Raw genomic sequence first — 21,723 nt, 5'->3', positions numbered from 1 at the left:
TCGGTGGATACGTGGGCTGCTTCCATATCTTGGCTATTGTAAATAATGATGCTTAAACATATTGTAAGAAAATATGCATGTATCCCTTTGAATCAGTGTTTTTGTAACTGTAAATACCCAGTAGTGCAATTGAAGGATTGTAGGGTAGTTCTATTTTTAGCTTTTTGAGGAAACTTCATACTGTTTTCCAGAGTGGCTGCACTAGTTAGCATTCTACCAACTGTGCAAGAGGGTTCCCCTTTTCCCACATCCTCCCTAACACCTGTTTGTTTCTTATGTTGTTGACTTTAGCCATTCTGACAAGTGTAAAGTGATAGCTCATTGTGATTGTGATTAGCATTTCTCTGATGGTAAGTGATGATGAGCATCTTTTCATGTGTCTGTTGGCCATCTGGATACCTTTTTTAGGGAAATGTCTGTTCATATCTTCTGCCTATTTTTTAATGGATTATTTGTTTTTTGGGTTTTGAGTTTTATAAGCTTTTTGTGTGCTTTGGATACTAACCCTTATTGGATGTGTCATTTGCAAATATCTTCTCCCATGCTGTAGGTTGCCTTTTAGTTTTGTTGATTGTTTCCTTTACTGTGCAAGAGCTTTTTTCTTTTGAGGTAGTTCCAGTAGTTTATTTTTGTTTTTGGTTCTTTTGCCTCAGGGGACCTATCTAGAAAAAAGTTGTTGTGGCTGATGTCAAAGAAGTTATTGTGTTCTCTTCTAGGATTTTTATGGTTTCATGTCTCACATTTAGATGTTTCCTAAGTTTTGGACCTATTTTTGTGTATGGTGTAAGAAAGTAGTTTGGTTTCCCCAACACCATTTGTTGAGACATTCTTTTTTTATATTGGACATTCTTTCCTTCTTTGTCGAAGACTAACTAATGATGTAATTGTGGGTTAATTTCTGGATTTTCTATTCTGTTCCATTGATGTATGTATCTCTTTTTGTGCCAGTTTCATACTGTCTTGATTACTACAGCTTTATAGCTTTTATAAGAAACTTTTATAAAGTCCAGAATTGTGATGCCTCCAGCTTTGCTTTTCAAGATTGCTTTCAGGGCCTTATGTGGTTCCATACACTTTTTAGGATTATTAGTTCTAGCTCTCTGAAAAATGATGGTGGTATTTTGTTAGGGATTGCATTAAATGTGTAGATTGCTTTGGGTAGTATAGACTTTTTAATGATATTTGTTTTTTCAATCCATGAGCCTAGAATGTTTTTCCATTTCTAATCATCTTCACATTCTTTCATCAGTGTTTTATAGGTTTCAGAGTACAGGTCTTTCACATCTTTGGTTAGTTTTATTCCTAGGTATCTTATTGTTGTTTGGTGCAATTATAAATGGGATTGTTTTCTTCATTTCTCTTTCTGCTGCTTCATTACTGGTGTGTAGAAATACAGCAGCTTTCTTTACATTGATTTTGTATCCTGGGACTTCACTGAATCTGCTTATCAGTTCTAGCCATTTTCTGGTGGAGTCTTTGAGGGTTTCTATATAGAGCATCATGTCATCTGCAAATAGTGAAAGTTTTATTTCTTCCTTGCCTATTTGTATGCCTTTTAATTCTTTTTGTTGCTGAAGCTAGGACTTCTAGTACCATGTTGAATAGAAGCAGTATCAGTGGACATCCTTGTCTTCTTGTTCTTGACCTTGGAGGAAAAACTCAGTTGTTTTCCATTAAGGATGATGTTAGCTGTGGGTTTTTCATAAATGACCTTTATTATGTTGAAGTATGTTCCCTGTAAATCTACGTTGTTGAGGGTTTTTTTTTTTATCATGAATGGATGTTGTACTTTGTCAAATGCTTTTTCTTTGCCTATTGAAATCATCATATGGTTCTTATTCTTTCTCTTATTGATGTGATGTTTCACATTGGTTTGTGAATATTGAACCACTCTTGCAACCTAGGAATAAATCCCACTTGATCATGGTGAATGATTATTTTAAAATATTGTTGGATTTGGTTGGTAGTATTTTGTGGAGGATCTTTGCATCTGTTCTCATTGGAGATATTGGCCTTTGGTTTTCTTTTTTTGTGGTGTCTTTATGAGGTTTTGGTATCAGGTTAATGAACTTGGAAGTTTTCCTTCCTTTTCTATTTTTTGGAATAATTTGAGAACAGGTATTCTTTAAATGTTCAGTAGAGTTTGCCTCTGAAGCTATCTGGTCCTGGACTTTTTTGTTTCTTGGGAGTTTTTAAATTATTGATTTAATGTCTTTGCTGGTAATTGGTTTGTTCAGGTCTTCTTGGTTAATCTTCATACATCTGATTCTTATCCTAGATCTTATATAATGAAAGGTTCTTTAAAAAACTGTGGTAGAACACTTACTCTGAGATCTATTTAAAAAATGTAAAATACAGTATTGTTAACTGTAGGCATGAGACATTCTTGTAAAGAACTTAATATGAGAAGAAATTTTTATAAAATGTCTAGTTTTCCTGAATCTGCACAGACTTAGTACAGAGCATTTAAGCACAATCTAGAATAGGTTAGATATACACAAGGTATAAGTGGCTGGGGTTATTTTCCTTGGAGCAGAGAAGGTCCAGAGATGAAGTCAGGCCATGGACGGAGGTGAGAGCCCAGCATAGGCTGGAGGTTGGAGTGTAGCGGTGAGTCAGGGCACACAGGCTGGTGGGTGTAGAAAACAGTGCAGAGACAACACACTTCTTGAAACAGAATGAAGCTGGAATCAGTGTCTTAAACTGACTATGGGAGTCTTGAGGGCAGGGCTGGACTGTAGAAAGATGGTAGCTCTGCAGCTGGCTGGTCAGTAGAGTTGAGGGGCCTCTTTTCCAGTCTGTGGCAAACTCTCCCCAATCCTTGGCAAACTTTGACATAAGACACAGCTTGACCCATTCTGGGTTCATGAAGACTTTACATTAGGCAAATGCTAAGTTGTTGAAGTCTATAGGGGAATCTAACAATTTAAGAGGATCTAATACAATTTGGACCCTTACCTTATCCCTGGGAAGAACTTCCCACCATGAGCAGCATTCACTGGACAAGCTCTTCTTTATTGGGCACGTGCTATGGAAATTGCTGTGTCCAATCCTGTTGTCATGGCCTTTGAGCAACCTGCAATGTGGTAGAAAATATATGCAAGTACCAAAATACCTGTAAGGTAATGTGTAATAGTGGTGTTAATGCTACTTTCATATGCGTGATATAGATGGGAGGATGCTAGAACTGAAATGATAAAATATTTAAATGAAATAAACCATTTAAAAAATCTTAAATTAAAAAAAATGTTTAATTTTGAGAGAGAAGGAGAACACCAGCAGGGGAGGGGCCGAAACAGGGAAACACAGAATGTGAAGCAGACTCCAGGCTCTGAGTTGCCAGCACAGAGCCCGACACAGGGTTTGGACCCACAAGCTGTGAGATGGTGACCTGAACTGAAGTTGGACACTTAACTAACCAAGCCACCCAGGTGCCCTGAAAATCTGACAGATTTTAATTCCTGTGCCTCATACGTGATAACTGTATAAAACCCACATCAGATTAAAGGCAGTATTTGAGCAGGAAGTATCTTGTTCTCCCTGATCTTGCACCCTGTTGACAGGGAAAAGAAGTCTCTAATGTCTCCTATGTAAAAGAGCTCCTGATGACTGTAACCTTGCACAGTCTTCCCTGGGTGCTCAAATGCCTTCACTTCTTCAGGCTGATCATTCTCAGCTTTGGAGGCTTTCTGCTCTTTAATTAGTGCCCTTTATTTTGTGCCCTGCCTCTTTTAGTTCTGGAATTTTTCTGACTAGAGTCTGGTGGTTCATTTTAGAGTATTTTAGAGTCCCCCTCATTGCCATCTCGGTCAGTAGAATGGATCTCTTCCCCATTCAGTGTGGTTATATGCTCCCTAAATACTTTTTAGATGATATTGCTAGCACATATATCCCACTTCTTGATGACTGTGTATATATGCACACTTAATGCACATATATTATTATATGCACATCAGCTTTTCTTTCTTCACTGCTATCAGGCACATCCAAGAATGCTACTGTTTTATACCCAGCCCTCTCAACACACATGACTGTAGTCTGGTTTCCAAAGTCTGAAGAACCTGTTTGTGTCCTTCCCTATCAGGAGTGGTCAGGGTGATCCTTCAGTTCTTTCCCTGTAGAACATGTGGCTTTCAAATTTAAACCACCATCTGCTTTTGCCCAAATTATGTATTCAGACTTATGTGTTTCTTCTGGCAAAGAATTACCATTTACAGCCACACTCTCCATTGTAGTGACATTGTATCCAGGATCCTTGTAGAATATGGAAAGAACCAAACAATAGTATTTTCTGCTAGTACTTCTTTAAGGCTTAGTTATTTCCTTATGAATACCCCACAGATACCCTGCTCAGTGGCAGCAACCTGCCCTGCAGTATTTCCCACACCCTGGAGAAAGCACTCGAGGCTGCACAGCATGTGGCTACTGGTTATCTTCTTAAGGGCTTCCATATACACTTTGCCCTCTGTGCTTCTCCGTGTGAGCACTGCTCTGACAAACCTGCCGTACCTTCTCACCTGCATGCTGAGGCCAGTGTCAATGGGGCCAATATCTGGTCCAGGGCCATGGTACCCCATTGGGCACAGGGCACAGAGGTCAAAGCGGCCAGCCAGGGAGCCAGAGGAGAGGTGGTGGTTGGTAGAGCACCATGAGCCCCAGCTGCAGAGGCAGGTCATTCCCAGCGGGGACAAGCACAGGCCTGTGTGGGCCATAGCCTGTGTCTCAGACCTCACATCTTGCCCAGTGTCCACATCCTGTGTTCTTTTCTTCCTGGAAAGGCACAATTCAGGCTAAGAAGCCATTGTAGCCTGGGATCCTCCTGGGGTTTATTTTATTTTGTTTTGCTTTTTTGTTAACAGCTTCGTTGTGATCTAGTTCACATACCATACAGTTCATCCACTTAAAGTATAAGATGCAGTGGGTTTTAGTATATGCACAGATATATGCAACTATCACCACTGCCAATTTCATAATATTTTCATCACCTCAAAAATCTTATGCTTCAGCCACTGCCCCCCCCAACCCCCCCCCATAATCCAATCCCTTACCTCTCCAGTGCTAGAGAACCAGTAATCAACTTTCTATTTTGGTCTGTTACCTTATTCTTGACTTTCATATGCATGGATATACTATGTGGTCTTTCGTAACTGGCTTATTTCACTTAGCTTGGTGTTTCAAGATTCATCCATGTTGTAGTATATGTCATTATTTCATTCCTTAAAATTTTTTTTAATCTTTATCCTTGAGAGAGAGATAGCAAGTAGGGGAGGAACAGAGAGAGAGGGAGACAGAATCTGAAGCAGACTTCAGGCTCTGAGGTGTCAACGCAGAGCCCAACATGGGGCTTGAACTCACAAACCATGAGTTCATGACCTCAGCTGAAGTTGGATGCTTAACCAAGTCACCCAGGCACTTCAGTATTTCATTCCTTTGTAAGGCGACATAATATTTCATTGTGTGGATATACCACATTTAGTTTATTCTTCTGTTGATGATATTTGAATGGCTTTTATATTTTAGCTTTTATGAATAGTGGCATTACAAACATTTGCAGATAAGTTTCTGTGTGGGCATCTCTTCTAATTTCTCTTGGGTATATACCAAAGAGTGGAATTGCTGGGTCATATGATAACTTTAAGTTTAATCATTTCAGGAAATGCCAAGCTGTTTTGCAAAGCGGGCTCACCATTTTGTGTTCTTGCCAGCAGTGTGTGACAGTTCCAATTTCTCCACATCTTCGCCAACCCTTGTTGATCTGACTTTTTGATTTTAGCCATCCTAGTGGATGTGAACTCAAAGTTTTGGAAAGATTTGGGAGGATTTCCCCTAATAGTTCTTAAATCCAGTGTGTGTGTGTGTGTGTGTGTGTGTGTGTGTGTGTGTGTGCGCGTGCATGCATGTGGGTGTGTATACATATACACACACATATATGTACAACTATAATTTAAATGCATAAATATATATAAAACACTTTTAAGTGTAGTGTCAATAAAAGCGTCACTGCTCAGGGGTCTTGTTGCCCATACAGTAATAAAAGCGTTTTTAATGTTTGTGAATCCTGAATTCTCATTACTCAAAACCAGTGTGGGAAACTTTTTGTAATGTGTGAGGCAAGGGGAAGAAAGGGAGGCAGTGGAGAAGTGGGAACAGATGGTGTGTTTTCAGGAATGCTGCGTCTTTCCCAGGAGATCGCTATAGTGCTTACCTCTGTGTCTGATGAGTCCCTCTGTCTTTCAGGAGGACTGGCATTGGCTCAAGTGATCTTTTTCTACCTGAAGTACTTGGTGCTTTTTGGTGTCCCAGCTCTGCTCATGCGCCTGGATGGACTCATGCCACCACCCCTCCCTCGCTGTGTGAGCACCATGTTCAGTTTCACAGGGATGTGGAGGTCAGTAGTTTGGTTTATTAAAGCCCTTTGGGGACGTCCAGTGGGAGGAGCCATGGCCTGGCGAGCTTCAAAGGGTGTGGGCCACCATCCATTCTCTGTCCCTCACTCAGGTCACATTTGGCACTTGGGTTTCTTCATCTGTCTAATAGGACGACAATCCGTGCTTTCTGAACGACTCAAAAATACTGTCAGGCTATGAATATATGTGAAATGAGAAAATTTCTCTCCAAGCCTATGTACAGATGCTCAAAGGGTTATGTTTCAATGGTTTCTTAATAACTTAGGATATGCTGCAAGATACTGATCATTTTGCTGCTCTCTGTTTTTCTTGAAAATGACCTCTGTATATGTGAGACTGTCAAGTTAAAAAAAAAAAAAGGACCTAGGAAAATAGCATAGGTCCCTGTTGACATTTACTAGCTCTCAGATCTGGGACAATTTACTAAATTTCTCTAAAGTTTTAGTTCTCTCTTAAATGGTAATAATAATAGTGAGGGTGAGGATGCCCACATTCAGGAGTTGTTTTGAATATTAAATAAGCTAATGCATTTAAGGCATTTGGCACACAGTAGATATTTACAAATGTTAGCTTTTGTTATTATTCCTGCACTTGGTGCCCATGGATAGACAAATGGCATTTTGCGAGTTTTCTTACTCTTACGGATTTTGCCCTATAAACTTATAGTTGGCCTGGAGCTTTTGTTCCAAAAGATCCCTCAGCCCCCCTGCTATTTCTTATTGTTATTTTTATTGTTGTTCTCCAGATGGGCTTGCTTGATGCTGTGTGTTTCTTAGCACTTCCAGTGTGTAACATGTGACAGGGCTTGGTTTTTGCAATTTCAAACCTAATGTACGAAGCTCCGTCATGAGAGTCAGCACTTTGTAGGCACCTCCATTTCCCTCACCCTGGCCTTGGCCCTGCTCAGAGCTGCCCTTCTAGGTCATTCACATGGTACCTTCAGTCTTTCATCTCTGTAGGCAGAGGAGCCAGGACCCGGGTAGGGGAAGAGCTCAGTGATTATTACTGTATCTGATGTTGCTTTTTTTTTTAATTAATTTATTTTTTTTAATGTTTTTATTTATTTTTGATACAGAGAGAGACAGACCATGAGAGGGGGAGGGGCAGAAAGAGAAGGAGACACAGAACCGGAAGCAGGCTCCAGGCTCTGAGCTAGCTATCAGCACAGAGCCTGACATGGGGCTCGAACCCACGAAAGTGAGATCTGACCTGAGCCGAAGTTGGAGGCTTAACTGACTGAGCCACCCAGGCGCCCCTGATGTTGCTTTTAAAAAAGGGTAGAAAGCCTGCAACATCCTGGTTTTCCATTATTGATTATAGATGCTGAGATTTTTTTAAGCCCCTGTAAATGCATGTTACTATTGGTTCAGTTTGCTTATTGGGATTAGACATTTCATGTGGTTATTGCAAGTAATGTTAAGTAATTGCTTTGCTTTGCTCTTAATTAGCTCATCAAATATTATAGGTTGCCCAGTTTTAATGGTAGGGCTGGGAAATGGTAGAAAAGGGGTTCTCTCTAGCCAGGGGGCCATGGAGTGGTTTTTGGTTAAAAGGTGAGCCTGGTTGGGCGGCTCTATTACCTACTTGTGAAAGTAATTTACTGAATAAATGGGTTGGGGCCCAGCATGATTTGGGGTCACATCACCAGTGACTGGTGTGCACCTAGCATGGTCCCTCTCCCTCTTTGTGAATGTTTGCCCTAATGCATTTCTTAGGAAGTATATTCTTCTAAGGGGCTTTTCCAATCTTGGTTGGCATATTAAAAAACTGTGGCTCCTGGGTAGGCATGCTGATTCTAGGCTCCTTGTCCATAAATTTCTACCCATGGATTGTCACCAGAGGCAGTTTAGACTGTTGATTCTATTTCACATTCAGAGAAGGTCTCTTCTTGTCCTTTATTATTTCAATTAATTATTACTTGGTCCCAAACCCTCTGTTGTATATACACAACAAAGGCAGAGAGAGCATATCTGCCAAGACCTTTGTCGTTTTTGATTAGAGCTAAACTCAAATTGTGTAGACTCCATGTTGTTTAAACACTCTCTCCTCTCTCCCAGTTCAAGTTTTAAGACAAACAGGTAAGAGAATAATACAAGTTACCGTGAGGTGGAGGCTCTGGGGTGAACCCCCCGAGTGACGTGGTCCGGGAGGAAGTGTTTACAAGAGCGTGTGTTGGAATAACAACCGTGGTCTTTCCTGGGAGTGACCTAAACTTTCATCCTGGCTTTTTTCTAGGCGTACGTGGGTGTAGGCTTTCCCTTCCACAATTTCTAGTTTGCTGAAGGGTTCTCCAGTTTGCCAGTTATACTTGGAAACACCTCAGCCTTCATTCTTTCCATACAATGACTGTCCCACATTAAATAGTTGAATTTAGGAAGGGAGGTCAACTCTGTGCTATAACAATGCACAGTTCTAAGGCTCAGAAGTAGTTTCGACTTGAAAAAAGAATAAAAGTTAGAGCTTCCCTTTTTGCAGATGTTTCTCCATCCTTCAGGGGAAGTTTGCCATGTTCTAGTTCAGGCTCTGGTCGCCTAACCCTACAGTGGCCCTGGTCCCTGCTCTCCAACCTTTCTCTGTAAAATGCGCATCAAGGGAAAATAAAGTTGTGAATTTGTAGTTTCTATTTACATCTAATTTTACATTAATATTTCTGGGCCATCTATGGAGGCCTTGCTGCAGACAGGGAATTTCTTCCTCTTCTTGGATATAGGTCCGAGAAGAATTGAGTCATGAACAGATGTGACAGCTGGCGATGCAGATTATTCTGGGCAGTGGCAGCCACTCATACGGTGACACACGGGGCAGAGTGGTTGGAAGTGCAGGGAAGAGGTTTCAGAACAGGCTCTGAAGAATGTCCAGTGGTTATCAGATCTTCTAGAAAATCCGCATTGATGTGAAGTTTAGAGCTGAAGTTTTAGCCTCCCATTTTAAAGGCAGCTTACACACCTGAGCACTGTGCTGACTGATTGCATCGTATTTCAGCTCACTTAACAGCGAGAGAAGACCTGAAGCCAGCAGCTTACTGTATCGGAGAAATCTGAGCTCTGCATCATAGAACAGATGAAATTGGCCATCAGGAGATAACGTTCCTTGACATGCTTGTTAGTTCAAATTGGTCATGAAAAATTGCTATTCACCTAGATGGCCCAGACCTGAAAGTTAGGATTCAATGGGTTTATTTATTTTTTTCCTTCTAGCTCTTTTCTTTCATATAATTCCTGCTCAGATATTTGCAGGCATAACAAAACCTTAAGGAGTATGTGTATTCTCACTTGTGACTTTTCTGTGGCTGTCTCTGGACCTGAGAAATTGAGAATTTTCTGCTTAGTTTTTAGGTTTCATGTTTTAATTTAGGTAGGTTGAAATCCGTACTGAGCATCTTTTGCCGGGAGTCATTAAAGATGACATTGCACGTCTGCGGTTTCAAATTAGAAGTCTGATCATGTTCCCTGATTTGATTTTTAGCTATGGAAGCAAAGTGTGCAAAGCGATAGAATTTCCCATGGCGGCTGGTGAGTTATGGGTCAATTTCAGTGATCTCAGGAATCTCGCACAGCTGGCCCTCTGCCTTTTTTGAATTATGATGCTCTCAGGGTTTCATCAGCAAACTCACGCATCACAGCTTAACCCATAGAAATTTGGACACTGCTAGACCTTAATATATGGGGACACTTTGGGCTAGAGCCAAGGAGGAGCCTGAGCCCCTTCTCTTAGTGAGGAATTGATTGCATGAGCTTTTAGGTCAGTAGAAGAATTTAGGTCCCTTGATGGAGAGTTGGTTCAGGCCTGTGGTTGATGAGGAAAACTAGCCATATGAACTGTGGGCTTTATGTTAGTCCTGCCTTTGAATCATGTCTGACTTCAAGTTGCAGGACGAGGTGGCAAGCATGGACTTGGTGAGACATGGACCATGTGCACTGCTGTCTCGGCAGCAGGGGCAGCTGAACCCAAAGGAGGAAAGATGGAACAGGTGCTGTTAATAAGAGTTCACCTTTTTTTGGAGGCAGCCTACTAACCAAGAGCTGGGTACTTACCAGCTGTGTGACTTGTCCAAATAATGAAAATGGCCAGAGTTCACCTTTTCATTTTTAAAATGGACATTTAAAAATAATTTTAAAATAATAGTACTTGCTGGGGCACCTGGGTGGCTCAGTTGGTTAAGCGTCTGACTTTGGCTCAGGTCATGATCTCACAGTTTGTGAGTTCAAGCCCCATGTCGGGCTCTATGCTGACGGCTAGCTCAGAGCCTGGAGCCTGTATCAGATTCTGTGTCTCCCTGTCTCTCTGACGCTCCCCTGCTCATGCTGTCTCTGTCTCTCAAAAATAAACGAAAAACAGAAAAATAAATTAAAAAAATAATAGTACTTGCTGCAGAGGGGGGATGTGACGGTTCGTTGAGCCTAGTGCTTAGTAGTTCCTTGGAAAGTGCTAGCTTCTTCATTTTTTTTGTGCTTGAAAATCTAGCAAAGCCAGAGGTGACTGAGAAATCTGCCTGTGGGTAAGCTGGCTTTGGGAAGCGGTGGGCAATGATGGAACTCCAGTCTCCAGTCCAACTCTGAGCCTGAGATGTCATCTAATACGGTGTCTGACCCATAGTAACAACAGATATTTCCTGAGTGAAAGATAAATGACCTTCCCATGCCCCCCGCACCCGTGAAGAAGAGATAAAAGAAAAGTTGGCTTACATGTGAAGTGTGCGTCTAACAATTTCTTTCCAGTGGCTAACCTGCCATTCTGACTACATTACTGGCAATAGAAAATGCCATCTTTGGCCGTATTATCTATTCCTGTGTTCTACCCAAGGCTCTTCCGGGGCCTATCTTCTGACAGCATGCATTCTAGGTTCTTTAACTTTTCTTTAAAATGTGAATGTTTCAATATTTTCCAAGACTCCAAGAGGGAATTTGTGTTTCTTTATTGGGTCTGGCAAAAAAGGGGGTGAGTAAAGGAAACATTTCTTCTATTTTTCTTCATTAGAGGCTAAAAACCAATGAACCACCACCACAAAACAGAACAAAAAATGTAAAGGACTGTCATTGTTTTAGGAACAGGAGAATAAGGCAGAGGCTGTCCTCTGTTCTTTAAAAAAATCTTGTTTTAATGTTTATTTTTAAATTTTTAAAAATATTTATTCATTTTTGAGAGAGCGTGAGTGAGAGTGAGCATGAGATCATGACCTGAACTGAAGTTGGATGCTCAACCGACTGAGCCACCCAGGTGCCCCTGTTTGTTTATTTTTGAGAGAGAGAGAGAGAGAGAGAGAGAGAGAGACAGAGAGACAGACAGACCGACACAGAGCATGAATAGGAGAAACATAGAATCCAAAGCAGACTCCAGGCTCTGAGCTGTCAGCACCCAGCCCAATGTGGGGATTGAACCCATGAACTACAAGAGTCCAGTGTTTAACCGACTGGTCCACCCAGGCGTCCCAGATATCCTCTGTTCTGAGTGGGCAGAGAAACAGTGAAACCTGGATCATGGACAATCAGTGGTGATTGTGCAAAAGGAAACCATAAGGTCAGCATTTGGAGCCTCCTGAAGAAAATGACAGGGCTACATAGGTGTCCTCTGGAATGGGAAAATTATGCCCAAGGGGATTCTGAATAACTGAACCCACAGATATTCTTTTTTTAATAAGTGTATTCTGTTTTTAAAAAAATGTTTATTTTTGAGAGAGAGAGAGTGTAAAAGCAGGTGAGAGAGAGGGACACAGGATCTGAAGTAGGCTCCGCTCTGACAGAAGAGAGCCTGATGGAGAGCTCGAACGCATGTACCATGAAATCATGACCTCAGCCGAAGTAGCGTAAGCGACTGTGGTTTATTTGTCTTATATTAATATAGTGATTCCAGCTTTTTTTAAAAAATAATTTTTTAATGTTTATTTTTGAGAGAGAGAGAGCATGCATGTGAGCATGTGAGCAAGTGGAGGAGGGGCAGAGAGAGAGAGGGAGACACAGAATCTGAAGTAGGTTCCAGCCTCTGAGCTGTCAGTACTGAGCCTGATGTGGGGCTCGAACACACGAACTGCAAGATCAGGACCTGATCTGAAGTTGGAGGCTTAACCGACTGAGCAAGTCAGGTGCCCCAACACTAGCTTTTTTTTTTTTTTTTTTTGATATGGTTACATCTTTTCTGTTTTTAACATTAGAATTAAAATTAAGGTTTTGTAGACAGCATAGAGCTAGGTTTTGCTTTTTTATCCAAATTGACAATCTATGTCATTGAGGTATTTAGACCATTTAAAGTTAATGTAATTATTGGTACTGGTTGCATTTAAAGCTACCATCTTGATAGTTGTGGGTTTAAAAAAAAGTTTTTTACAGTTATTCATTTTTGAGAGACAGAGTGTGAGCAGGGGAGGAATAGAGAGAAAGGGAGACACAGAAGCCGAAGCAGACTCCAGTCTCTGAACTGTCAGCGCAGAGCCCAATGTGGGGCTCGAACTCACAGACTGTGAGATCATGACCTGAGCTGACATTAGACACTTAACCTTAAGACTGAGCCACCCAGGTGCCCTGATAGTTGTGTTTTTTAAACTCATTTGTTATTTTTTTTTAACGCCTTCATACTTCTCTATCTATTCATCCATCCATCTATTGTAGTAACATATAAATAATAGAAAGTTTGCCATGTTAACCATTTTTAAGTATACAGTTTAGTACATTTACATAATTCTACAATCACCATCACCGTCCATTTCTAGAACTTTATCACCTTTCCAAACAAGATCCATACTCACTAAGTAATAACTCCTCATTCCCGCCTCTCCCCAGTCCATTTCTGGTACTATTAATTTCTTTGTATGGATCTAAATATTCCATTTGACATTATGCTTTTTTCTTCCTGAGGAACTTCCTTAGCCTTCTGGTCTGCTGTCTGAATTTTGATTCCTTTTTTCTGAAAATGCCTTTATTTTGCCTTTAATTTTGAAAGACATCTTTACGGAGTATAGAATTATATGCTGACACCCCCCCTCGCCCCAGTATCTTAAAGATGTCTTTCCATTATCTTCTGACTTGCATAGTTTCTGATGAGAAGCCTGCTGTAATTCCTCTCTATGTTATGCTTCTTTTCTTTCCTCTGGCTGCTTTCAAAATTTTATCTTCAGTTTCAGAAGTTTGACTGTGATTTGCCTAAGTGTATTTTTCTTTGTATTTACTTTGTTTAGACTTCTCTGAGGTTCTCAGATCTATGGTTTATTATCTCATTAATTTGGGAAAATTCTTGGACATTATCTCTTCAAATAGTTCTTTCCTACCCTTCCCTTTTCCTTTGGGGACTGTAGTGACACCTCTTCAGACTGTCTGATGTTATCCCACAGCTCTTTGATGCTAGGTTCTATTTTCTGCCCCGCCTCCACCCCGCCCACCATATCTTTTTTTTTCTTCATTGTGTTTCAATTTGGATACATTCTGTTGGCTTATCTTTAAGTTCATTCCTCCTTTTTTCTGTCATGCCTAGTACTCTTCTTTAGATCCCAACCTAAAGTAGTAAAGGAAAATGAGGATTGATATGAGAGTTGGCTCATGTCACGGTGACCTTGACAACAGCAGTCTCAGTGAAGTGGTGGGGGCAAAAGCCCCATTAAATTGGGCTCAGAGAAGAATGGGTCTGATCTGACCCCAGGATCCCATATGTGGTCTAATGAGGGGAAGCTGGTGCACATGGTGTGGTTAGGGCTCAGACTTCCTCTCTTCCTGATTTGGCCTCACCTCAGTTCTTCTTGACTGGGAACATCCCTTTAAGTCTCAGCCACACCCTGGCAAGGCCGTGCACCACTCCCTGCAGTGGACTCACTTGCCACTCATCACAGGTGTCTCTAAACCACCTACACCAGATTTACTGGCCCACATCTTACTACCTTCAATACAGGAACTTCTGAATCTCTTCCTGCCATAAGGTTGCTGAGGAGGCTTAGCAGTGCCAACGGGGCTCTTTCTTTCACTCTGCCTAATGTAGAGAGCATCCTGCAAGGTGGTCTATCCGTTCCAACCAGAAAGGAAAGCTAGGGCTTCTCTGCTTGAGTTTTTAACCTCCACCTATAGAATAACCCTCCCTTTTTGGACATGTTTCTGAGGTTTTCCATCCTCTTCCATATCTTCCCACGGTTTACTGTGTCATAAGAGAGATTTTTTACTTCCTCCTCCTATCATAAAGCAGGTAGCTTTATGGCCCAACTCTTGTAGGTAGAGAGCAGTATTCTTTCTGTAATACAGAGAAAAATACTCTAAGATCTGATTCTGTTAGACATAGTTCTGAATTTTGAGTTCTTGGACAAGTAACTAGGGGTTGCTAGGAACAGAATATATTGCTTTACTTCTTAAAAATTCCCTGTTCAAAATACTTTAGTTATTCTTGTAACAGTATTTTTGAGTAAGGATTTAGGTGTTAACATCACTGCTTGAGACCCAGAGTATTAAGTCAGGTGTCCAAGATCATGTAGGTAGCACATTATTACTGTATTAAAATCTAAGTACCTTTTAGTAAGAAAGGTTTAGATGCACAAAAGCATGTGCTTATAGATGAGTATGTGGAAGTTCATACAGTTAGTAGCACCATGAGTGAATTGATTTCCTTTCCCTATTACACCAAGAAGAAAGGCAAAACTATTTGGTGTCATCACTTTGCAAGTCCTGAGATTTTAGTGTGCTAGAGCTACAGGTTCAAAACCTGCCACCTTCATTTTGATCCACCTGACTGTAGTAGACATTCAAAGGCTTTTCTCTGGAAATGCTAACAAAAGGTTCTGATATGGCCCAACTGCTTACCTGTTGAACAAGATGGATACTCTGTCTTCTTCTTAGTACTGTGAACTACAGTTAGCCTTCAGGGTAAAAGTTAAGACTAATTCTCCACCTGTCATGCGTGAAAATAATGTTTTAACCTTAAGCATGATGTGAAAACCTGGCTCCAACCTACTATTTCAAGTTCTTGCCACTCACCTTATATTACAGCAGTATAGAACCCTAGCTCTTGGTCTAGGCCTCTCAGTTCACCCGCAGGCCCCCATGACTTTGGTGCTGGCCTCCTGGTACTATAGTGCTCACCATGCTCCTCCTCCTCCTCCCTGACAAGATGCCATTCATTCTACAGTTCAGTGCCAGCTTCAGTGTTGCCTTTTCTGTTGAGCCGTGCTCTGCTCCCGCCCAACAAGAGAGGATTGCACATTCCTCTGCTCTCTTGTACTTTGTAGAAATTCATGTATCATAACACATATTTATACTTGTTAATACAGTCATTGTGTCTAGCTTATGAAGAATGGAGACTACCATTCCTTACTTACTTTTTATATGGTATTTTACCTTAATATAGGAAATGTCTGTATTTAGCAAGAGCCTTGCCTTAGATCCTTGCTATCCCAAGTAAGGTCTGAGGAACCTCAGCATCAGACTCTCCTGGGAGCTTGTTAGAAATTCAGGATTCACCTCAAGACCTACTGAATCAGAATCCACTTTTTAAAAGCAAGATCTCCTAAGTATGTTGTGCACACATTAAAATCTAGGAAGTACTGGACTAGCCTACATGGATCCTAAGGATTCCTCCCCCCTGATTTTCCATGACTCTAGACTACCTAAATAATGGCTATGAGTGGCCATAAGTATATCCAGGTATTCACGTGGGTCACAGGGACTGGGCCCTCGGAGAACTTGAGTGGGAGCTTTTATTTATGTTCCTAGGGGATGAGGCCACAGAGGGACAGAGGTAGGATGAGCTCAACCAGCTCCAAGTTTAGAGGGCCTGGAGGGTGGCTTTTTCATAAAGAACAAGCAGTCCGACAAGGCAGGCTTAGAGGCACAAGATGGGGAGGCCACTGGTCTCCGGTCACAAAGACCTAGGAAAAATGAACCTCCCCACCCCGCCACTGTTTGTCGTCCTAGAGGGTGTTGGTTCTACTTGTTTTCGTACAGGGGGCCTTCTCCCCTTCTCTGCGCTCTTCCCTCCGTTCCCCTAGAATTGCTCTTTGTGTGTGAGAAGGCTAAAGATGGGGGACCTTGCCCACCCAGGAGGGAATGCCCAGCCTCTCCTGGGAGCTGACTGTGACCTGCAGACAACCATCTTGCCCCACTGTGGGGCGGGGGGTAGTTCCCAGTGAGACTATTTCTATGGGAGATCCAGCCCACCAGACTTAGGAAAGCAGTGCCCGTGACCTTGCTGTTGAAGCAGAGATGATAGATACCGGTAGTCATTACATTTCTGGGAAATGTTGCTAGCTGCAGTGTACAGAAGATTTGCTAAGAAGTTAATTAAGATATACATCACAGGCAGCCTGCAAGTGCCAGCTGGGTTCTGATGAGCGAGCGAGCGGCGCTCAGGCGAGGCTGCTCCTGGGTCAGTGCAGTCAGGGTTCTTCAGCTGGGAGCAGGGAGCAGCGCTGCATCAGGGGACGGAGGCAGATGGCCTCACAGAGGCTTGGTAGTGGCAGTCGCCCAAATTCTCTCGTGACACACTGCCATCTTGATGTAAATTTGCATGTAATGATATTACTTGTCTAGTTGGCAACTGACCTAATTGGTAGCAGTAATTGTCACAGCAATATATTTCCCAGACTACTCTTTCTGGTTGCAGTAGGGATTAGGTGCCCTTCTTGCAGTCTGTCATTTTACTGTAAAAACTGAGGGTTAAAATTTTAGATTCCCCACAATTTCTCAAATGAGTATTTACAATAGGGTGATGCACGTATTTGAGAAAAGGGTATATTTCCTTCAAATAGTTTTGTGGTCACTTGGTCCCATGAGACTGATCCATACATAGAGAAACCGGAGGGATTGGTTTTATATGTTATGTTTTCTGTGTTTGATTTCCTATTTGACAGCAACATTGTCTGGCCAAATTTTGCCTTTAACTCAGTATCATTAGCAACTAAAAAGTGGACTGTGTGCTTTTCTTCCTCAAGGTCACTGGTCACTCAAGTCCTATTGGTAAAGCCAATTGTCGGCACCTCTCCTGGGTTTGGGTGGAACCCCCAACTTGAGTTACCTGTGGGGTTTGGCTGTGACCCTTATTGCCAGGAATGTCAAAAGAGGAGGGTTAGGGCTGGCTCTTGGAATCTGGGAAAATCCTTGGTGTCCTGAGATCTCCCAGCTGAAGTCGGAGGAGAGGGGAGGGTGTGGGCGGAAATGAGGAGAGCAGTTCTCTCCCATCTGTCAAAGCATTTTCTAATGGAGCCTTGACACAAGGGGTCCAGGGCTGTTCCAGAACCACACTGAGTAGGTACAGGAGCTGTCCTCAAGAATCCACACATGTATGAGTTTCTCAACCATGCAATTCAAACATGCTGTTCCCAAATCAGATGTTTTCTTGGTATTGGGAATGGTTGTCCAGAGCCCTTCCCTCCGTAATGAGAGCCCAGAATTTTCGAGAGCATTTGCAGGGTGGGGGCATTCCCTGTGCCAAGTCACCTGGCCCACGTGGGGTTAAACCCATGACTGATGGCTCTGTGCTCTGACCACTGAGCAGTTGGTAGAGGTGCCCAGCCACAGGCGTAGCTGAAAAATATATCTGCTTTTCCAGTGCAAGTTTTATCAGCATCTCATTGAGCAGAGTGTCCTAAAGTATGACCTTTCTCCAAACTACTCTGCGTCTTCATGTTTGATTCTCAAATGGCTTAGGTTATTTTTATTTTTCATATTCCACTTATAGACTATTTAAATAAATTATAAACACTGCCTTCCTAGATTATATGTAAAAGTCCAAATTCTGTTTGTTCAGTGAGTATTTATTGAGCCCTTACTATGTGCTGGCCACCAATTTATGGACGTAGAGCTGAATGAGGGCGTCTCTGTCCTTAGGGAATTAACGCTAACAAGTAGTGAATTCCAGGAGAGGCAGGACTGTCCCTGAGCCTGTATAGATAGCACTTCAGCATCCTACACACTTCCACATCCCTTATCTCATTCGTTCAGTGTGTTAGGGAGGGTGTCCGTTTTACTGTCCCCATTTTATTGATGAGGAAAATAAAAGCCCAGAAAGGTAAATGATTTGCTCAAAGAGATTCATGGTAGAGCTGGGATAACACCATGTCATCTCTTCATAAAATTTCTTAATATACCCCGTGTTTGCTTTATTTAATTTTTTAAGCGTTTTACAGATAATTAGGTTTAAACTGTCATGTCCTTGAAGTTATAAATATTGTAGAGTCAGTGGACACCATAAAAAATAAATTGAATTCTACTAATTCCCTGAAAATATGTGAAATAAGTTTTTTTTAAATGGACTTATGTGACCATTCACATAAAGTTGTTGGAGAAAATAGAGCAAGATTTTATACCAATTTATTTAAAAACTAAGTGTTAAGGAATTTATGTAGTACAGAGAATAGAGGGTGAACCTTCAAATCAACAGATCTGCGGTCACTTTCTTTCCTCTTGATCTTTGACCTTGGTCAAATTTCTTAACCGCTTCAAGCCTCCATTTCTCTACCTTTTAATGGGCTAATGATGCCTACCTGCTGGGGTGACGTGAGAATTTAATTTTCCTTTATAAGTAAATAAGGTTCATGTTCCGGTTGTCCCCGAACCATGCAGGTGTTAAAGCTGTGTGTGTTCAGGACGAGCTGACGTGAAAGGTAAGCTGCGCAGCGTGTTAGGCGTTCCTCTGGCGCCCAGTGAGGTGCAGCCACCTGCCAGGAGTGCAGCCACCTAGTGAATGAGGACGGGGAGAGACCCAGCCTGTGTGTGACAGATCCCACGGGCAGCACACAAGCCCAAGAGTCAAAACTGAGCACCAAGTCAACCGTTGCCTCGGCAGACAGACCCTCTGCCCTGCAGCTACTGATTTGTGATACAGCTGCTACTCACATGGGCAAGTCTGTGGGGCTTACTCCAGGGGACCAGTATCAGGGATTTTATTTATCGAAGGTTCATGATGGCCCTGGGAGTTCTGCAGTAGCCATATCGAGAGATGGGAAATATGATGGTACTTGGCACCCCCATTCCTCTCCATTTGGACTGCATTGGATTCGGGGCCCCTCAGTGGCCTGGGCCATTTCAAGTGAACAGTGTATCCTCAGATTGTCCATCTGGATTCAGCTTCAGAGCTGGAGGGCAAACTTTTTCTGTCTCATCCAGCCTCTGCTTCCTTTGGTCCCAGCTGACCCTGGACTGTTTTTTACTTGTCTGTTATGGACACTCTCCAGGCCAGAATTCCCACCTCATTCCTTGTGTTCCTGGATATCCTCTTGTGTGACTGTCTTTCAGGAATGAACTGGTCCACACCTCTGCTTTAAGAGAAGTTCTGACTCTCCATTCATCTTTTCACTCACTGATCAGCAAGTCTTTGCCAAGGGCCTGTTATATGCCAGAAAGTGTGCTGGGTGCTGGGGACAGGGACAGGGTAGTGAGCAAAATCAGGCATGGTCAGAGAGTCTACTTTTTGATGGTGTACTAGGACCTAATACATGCTGTAGCAAGAGAGAGCCAGGTGAGGGGGATCTGGAGTCTGGGGGCAAGGTTGCAGTCAGTGAGATTTGTTGTGAGCACTGAACGACCAAATACTGAGCCATTGCTCCTAAGGGAGAAATAGGGTCAGGTTCTTATGAGCCTTTAATCACAACGTTTGACAGCCAGTCAATACATAACCTTGTTTTAATGTGTGTTTCTCTTTAAAGACACTTGATATATATTGTTGATTCATTAACATTGAACTCCTGGCTAACAGCTCTATAACTTAGGCCCAAGTGAATCTTATTGAACATACATCTTTTCTCTGTAAAGCATATCACAACCTTCTTGTGCTTAGGAACACTAGACACACTGCAGCCCTGTACTCAGAAGCCAGTTAAAACAGGGAAATTGCCAACAAGAAGCACAGAAATACAAAGACCATGGCACTAGACAGATTGCAAAAATGACTGCTGGTTTACCATTTGAGCTGAAATAAGATGTCATTGTCATCTTGTTCTCCCTCAGCTGGGCATGCAGCACTGGGTGGTTCACACTACTTGTTGTCTGAGAACAGCAGAAATGCATCAAAGTATTTATTTTGGGGTTACAAATTTTAGTGAGTTGGCAGATTTACAAATATGTAATCAGCAAGTTATGGGACCAACTGTAAATGGAGTGATGAGGGCAGGCCCCTTTGGGAAGGTGACATTTGATGAAGACTTAGAGGAAAGGATGTGAGTCATGTGGGTGTCTGGAGAAGGGCTCCAGGAAGAGAGTGCAGCCAGTGCCAAGGCCTTGGACTGGAAGTGTGCCTGAAGTGTGTAAGGAATGATAAGGAGGTCAGGGTGGCTGCAGTGCAATGTGGTGTGATCAGAGGAAAGTGGTAGGAAGTGGGAATGGAGGGATGGCAGGTCAGGTAAGGGCTTTGTAAGCCATTGTGCATCCTTTTTTTGTGTTTATTTATTTTGAGAGAGAGCATGTGTGCATGTGAGTAGGGGAGGGCCAGAGAGAGAGAGGGAGGGAGTGAATCTTGAGCAGGCTCCATGCTCAGCTCAGAGCCCGATGTGGGGCTTAATCTCATGAACTGCGAGGTCATGACCTGAGTCAGAATCAAGAGTCAGATGCTCAACTGAGTGAGCCACCCAGGGGTCCCAGGAAATACAGTTAACCAACGGACCCAGTGCTGTAATTCCATCTGAGTCAGAAGGCCCGAGAACCAGGAAGCTAATGGTGTAAGTCCCAGTCCAAAGGCCCAAGAATCGAGAGACTAGGTCTGAGGGCAAGAGAAGATGCATGTACCAGTTCAAGCAGAGCAGATGTGTCCTTTCTCTGCCTTGTTGTTCGAATCAGGCCCTCAGTGGACTGGATGGTGCCCACCTCACATTGGTGAGGGCCATTTTCTTCACTCAATTTAGCACTTCAAATGCTGATCTCTTCTGGAAACACCTTTACAGGCATGCCCCAAAATTATGTTTTTCCAGCGTTCTGGGCATCTCTTGAAGCCAGTCCAATTGATGCATAAAATTAACCACTATACTTAATATTCACAAATCAATCAACATGGTATATCACATTAATAAAAGAAAGGATAAGAACCATATGAGCCTGTCATAGATGCAGAAAAAGCATTGACAAAGTACAGCATCTATTCATAATAAAAACTCCACACAGTTAGGTTTAGAGGGAACATACTTCAACATCATAAAGACCATATATGAAAAATCCACCACTAATTTTATTCTAAATGGGGAAAAACTGAGAGCTTTTTTTCCCCTGTGATCATGAATAAGACAAGGATCCCCACTCTCACCAGTTTTACTCAACATAGTATGGGAAGTCCTAGCCACAGCAGTCAGACAACAAAAAGAAATTAAAGTCCTCCAAATCAATGAGGAGGAAGTACAATTTTTGATTATTTGCAGATGATATGATGC

The 21,723-nt window shown here is 42.2% G+C and overlaps 1 protein-coding gene across 1 annotated transcript in view; it reads left to right on the top strand.

The window, feature by feature from the left end:
- HHAT (hedgehog acyltransferase) overlaps window positions 1-21,723 on the top strand; it is a 283,727-nt gene that overhangs the window by 90,132 nt on the left and 171,872 nt on the right. The window contains exon 7 of the mRNA XM_029933113.1: window positions 6,238-6,388. Within this exon, the coding sequence (XP_029788973.1) occupies window positions 6,238-6,388 (151 nt within the window). The remainder of the gene's footprint in view (window positions 1-6,237; window positions 6,389-21,723) is intronic.

The sequence above is a fragment of the Suricata suricatta genome, chromosome 3, assembly GCF_006229205.1.
Source record: "Suricata suricatta isolate VVHF042 chromosome 3, meerkat_22Aug2017_6uvM2_HiC, whole genome shotgun sequence".
Classification (NCBI taxonomy): domain Eukaryota; kingdom Metazoa; phylum Chordata; class Mammalia; order Carnivora; family Herpestidae; genus Suricata; species Suricata suricatta.
The sequence above is the reverse complement of the archived record's forward strand: the minus strand, read 5'-3'. Positions and strand labels throughout refer to the sequence as shown.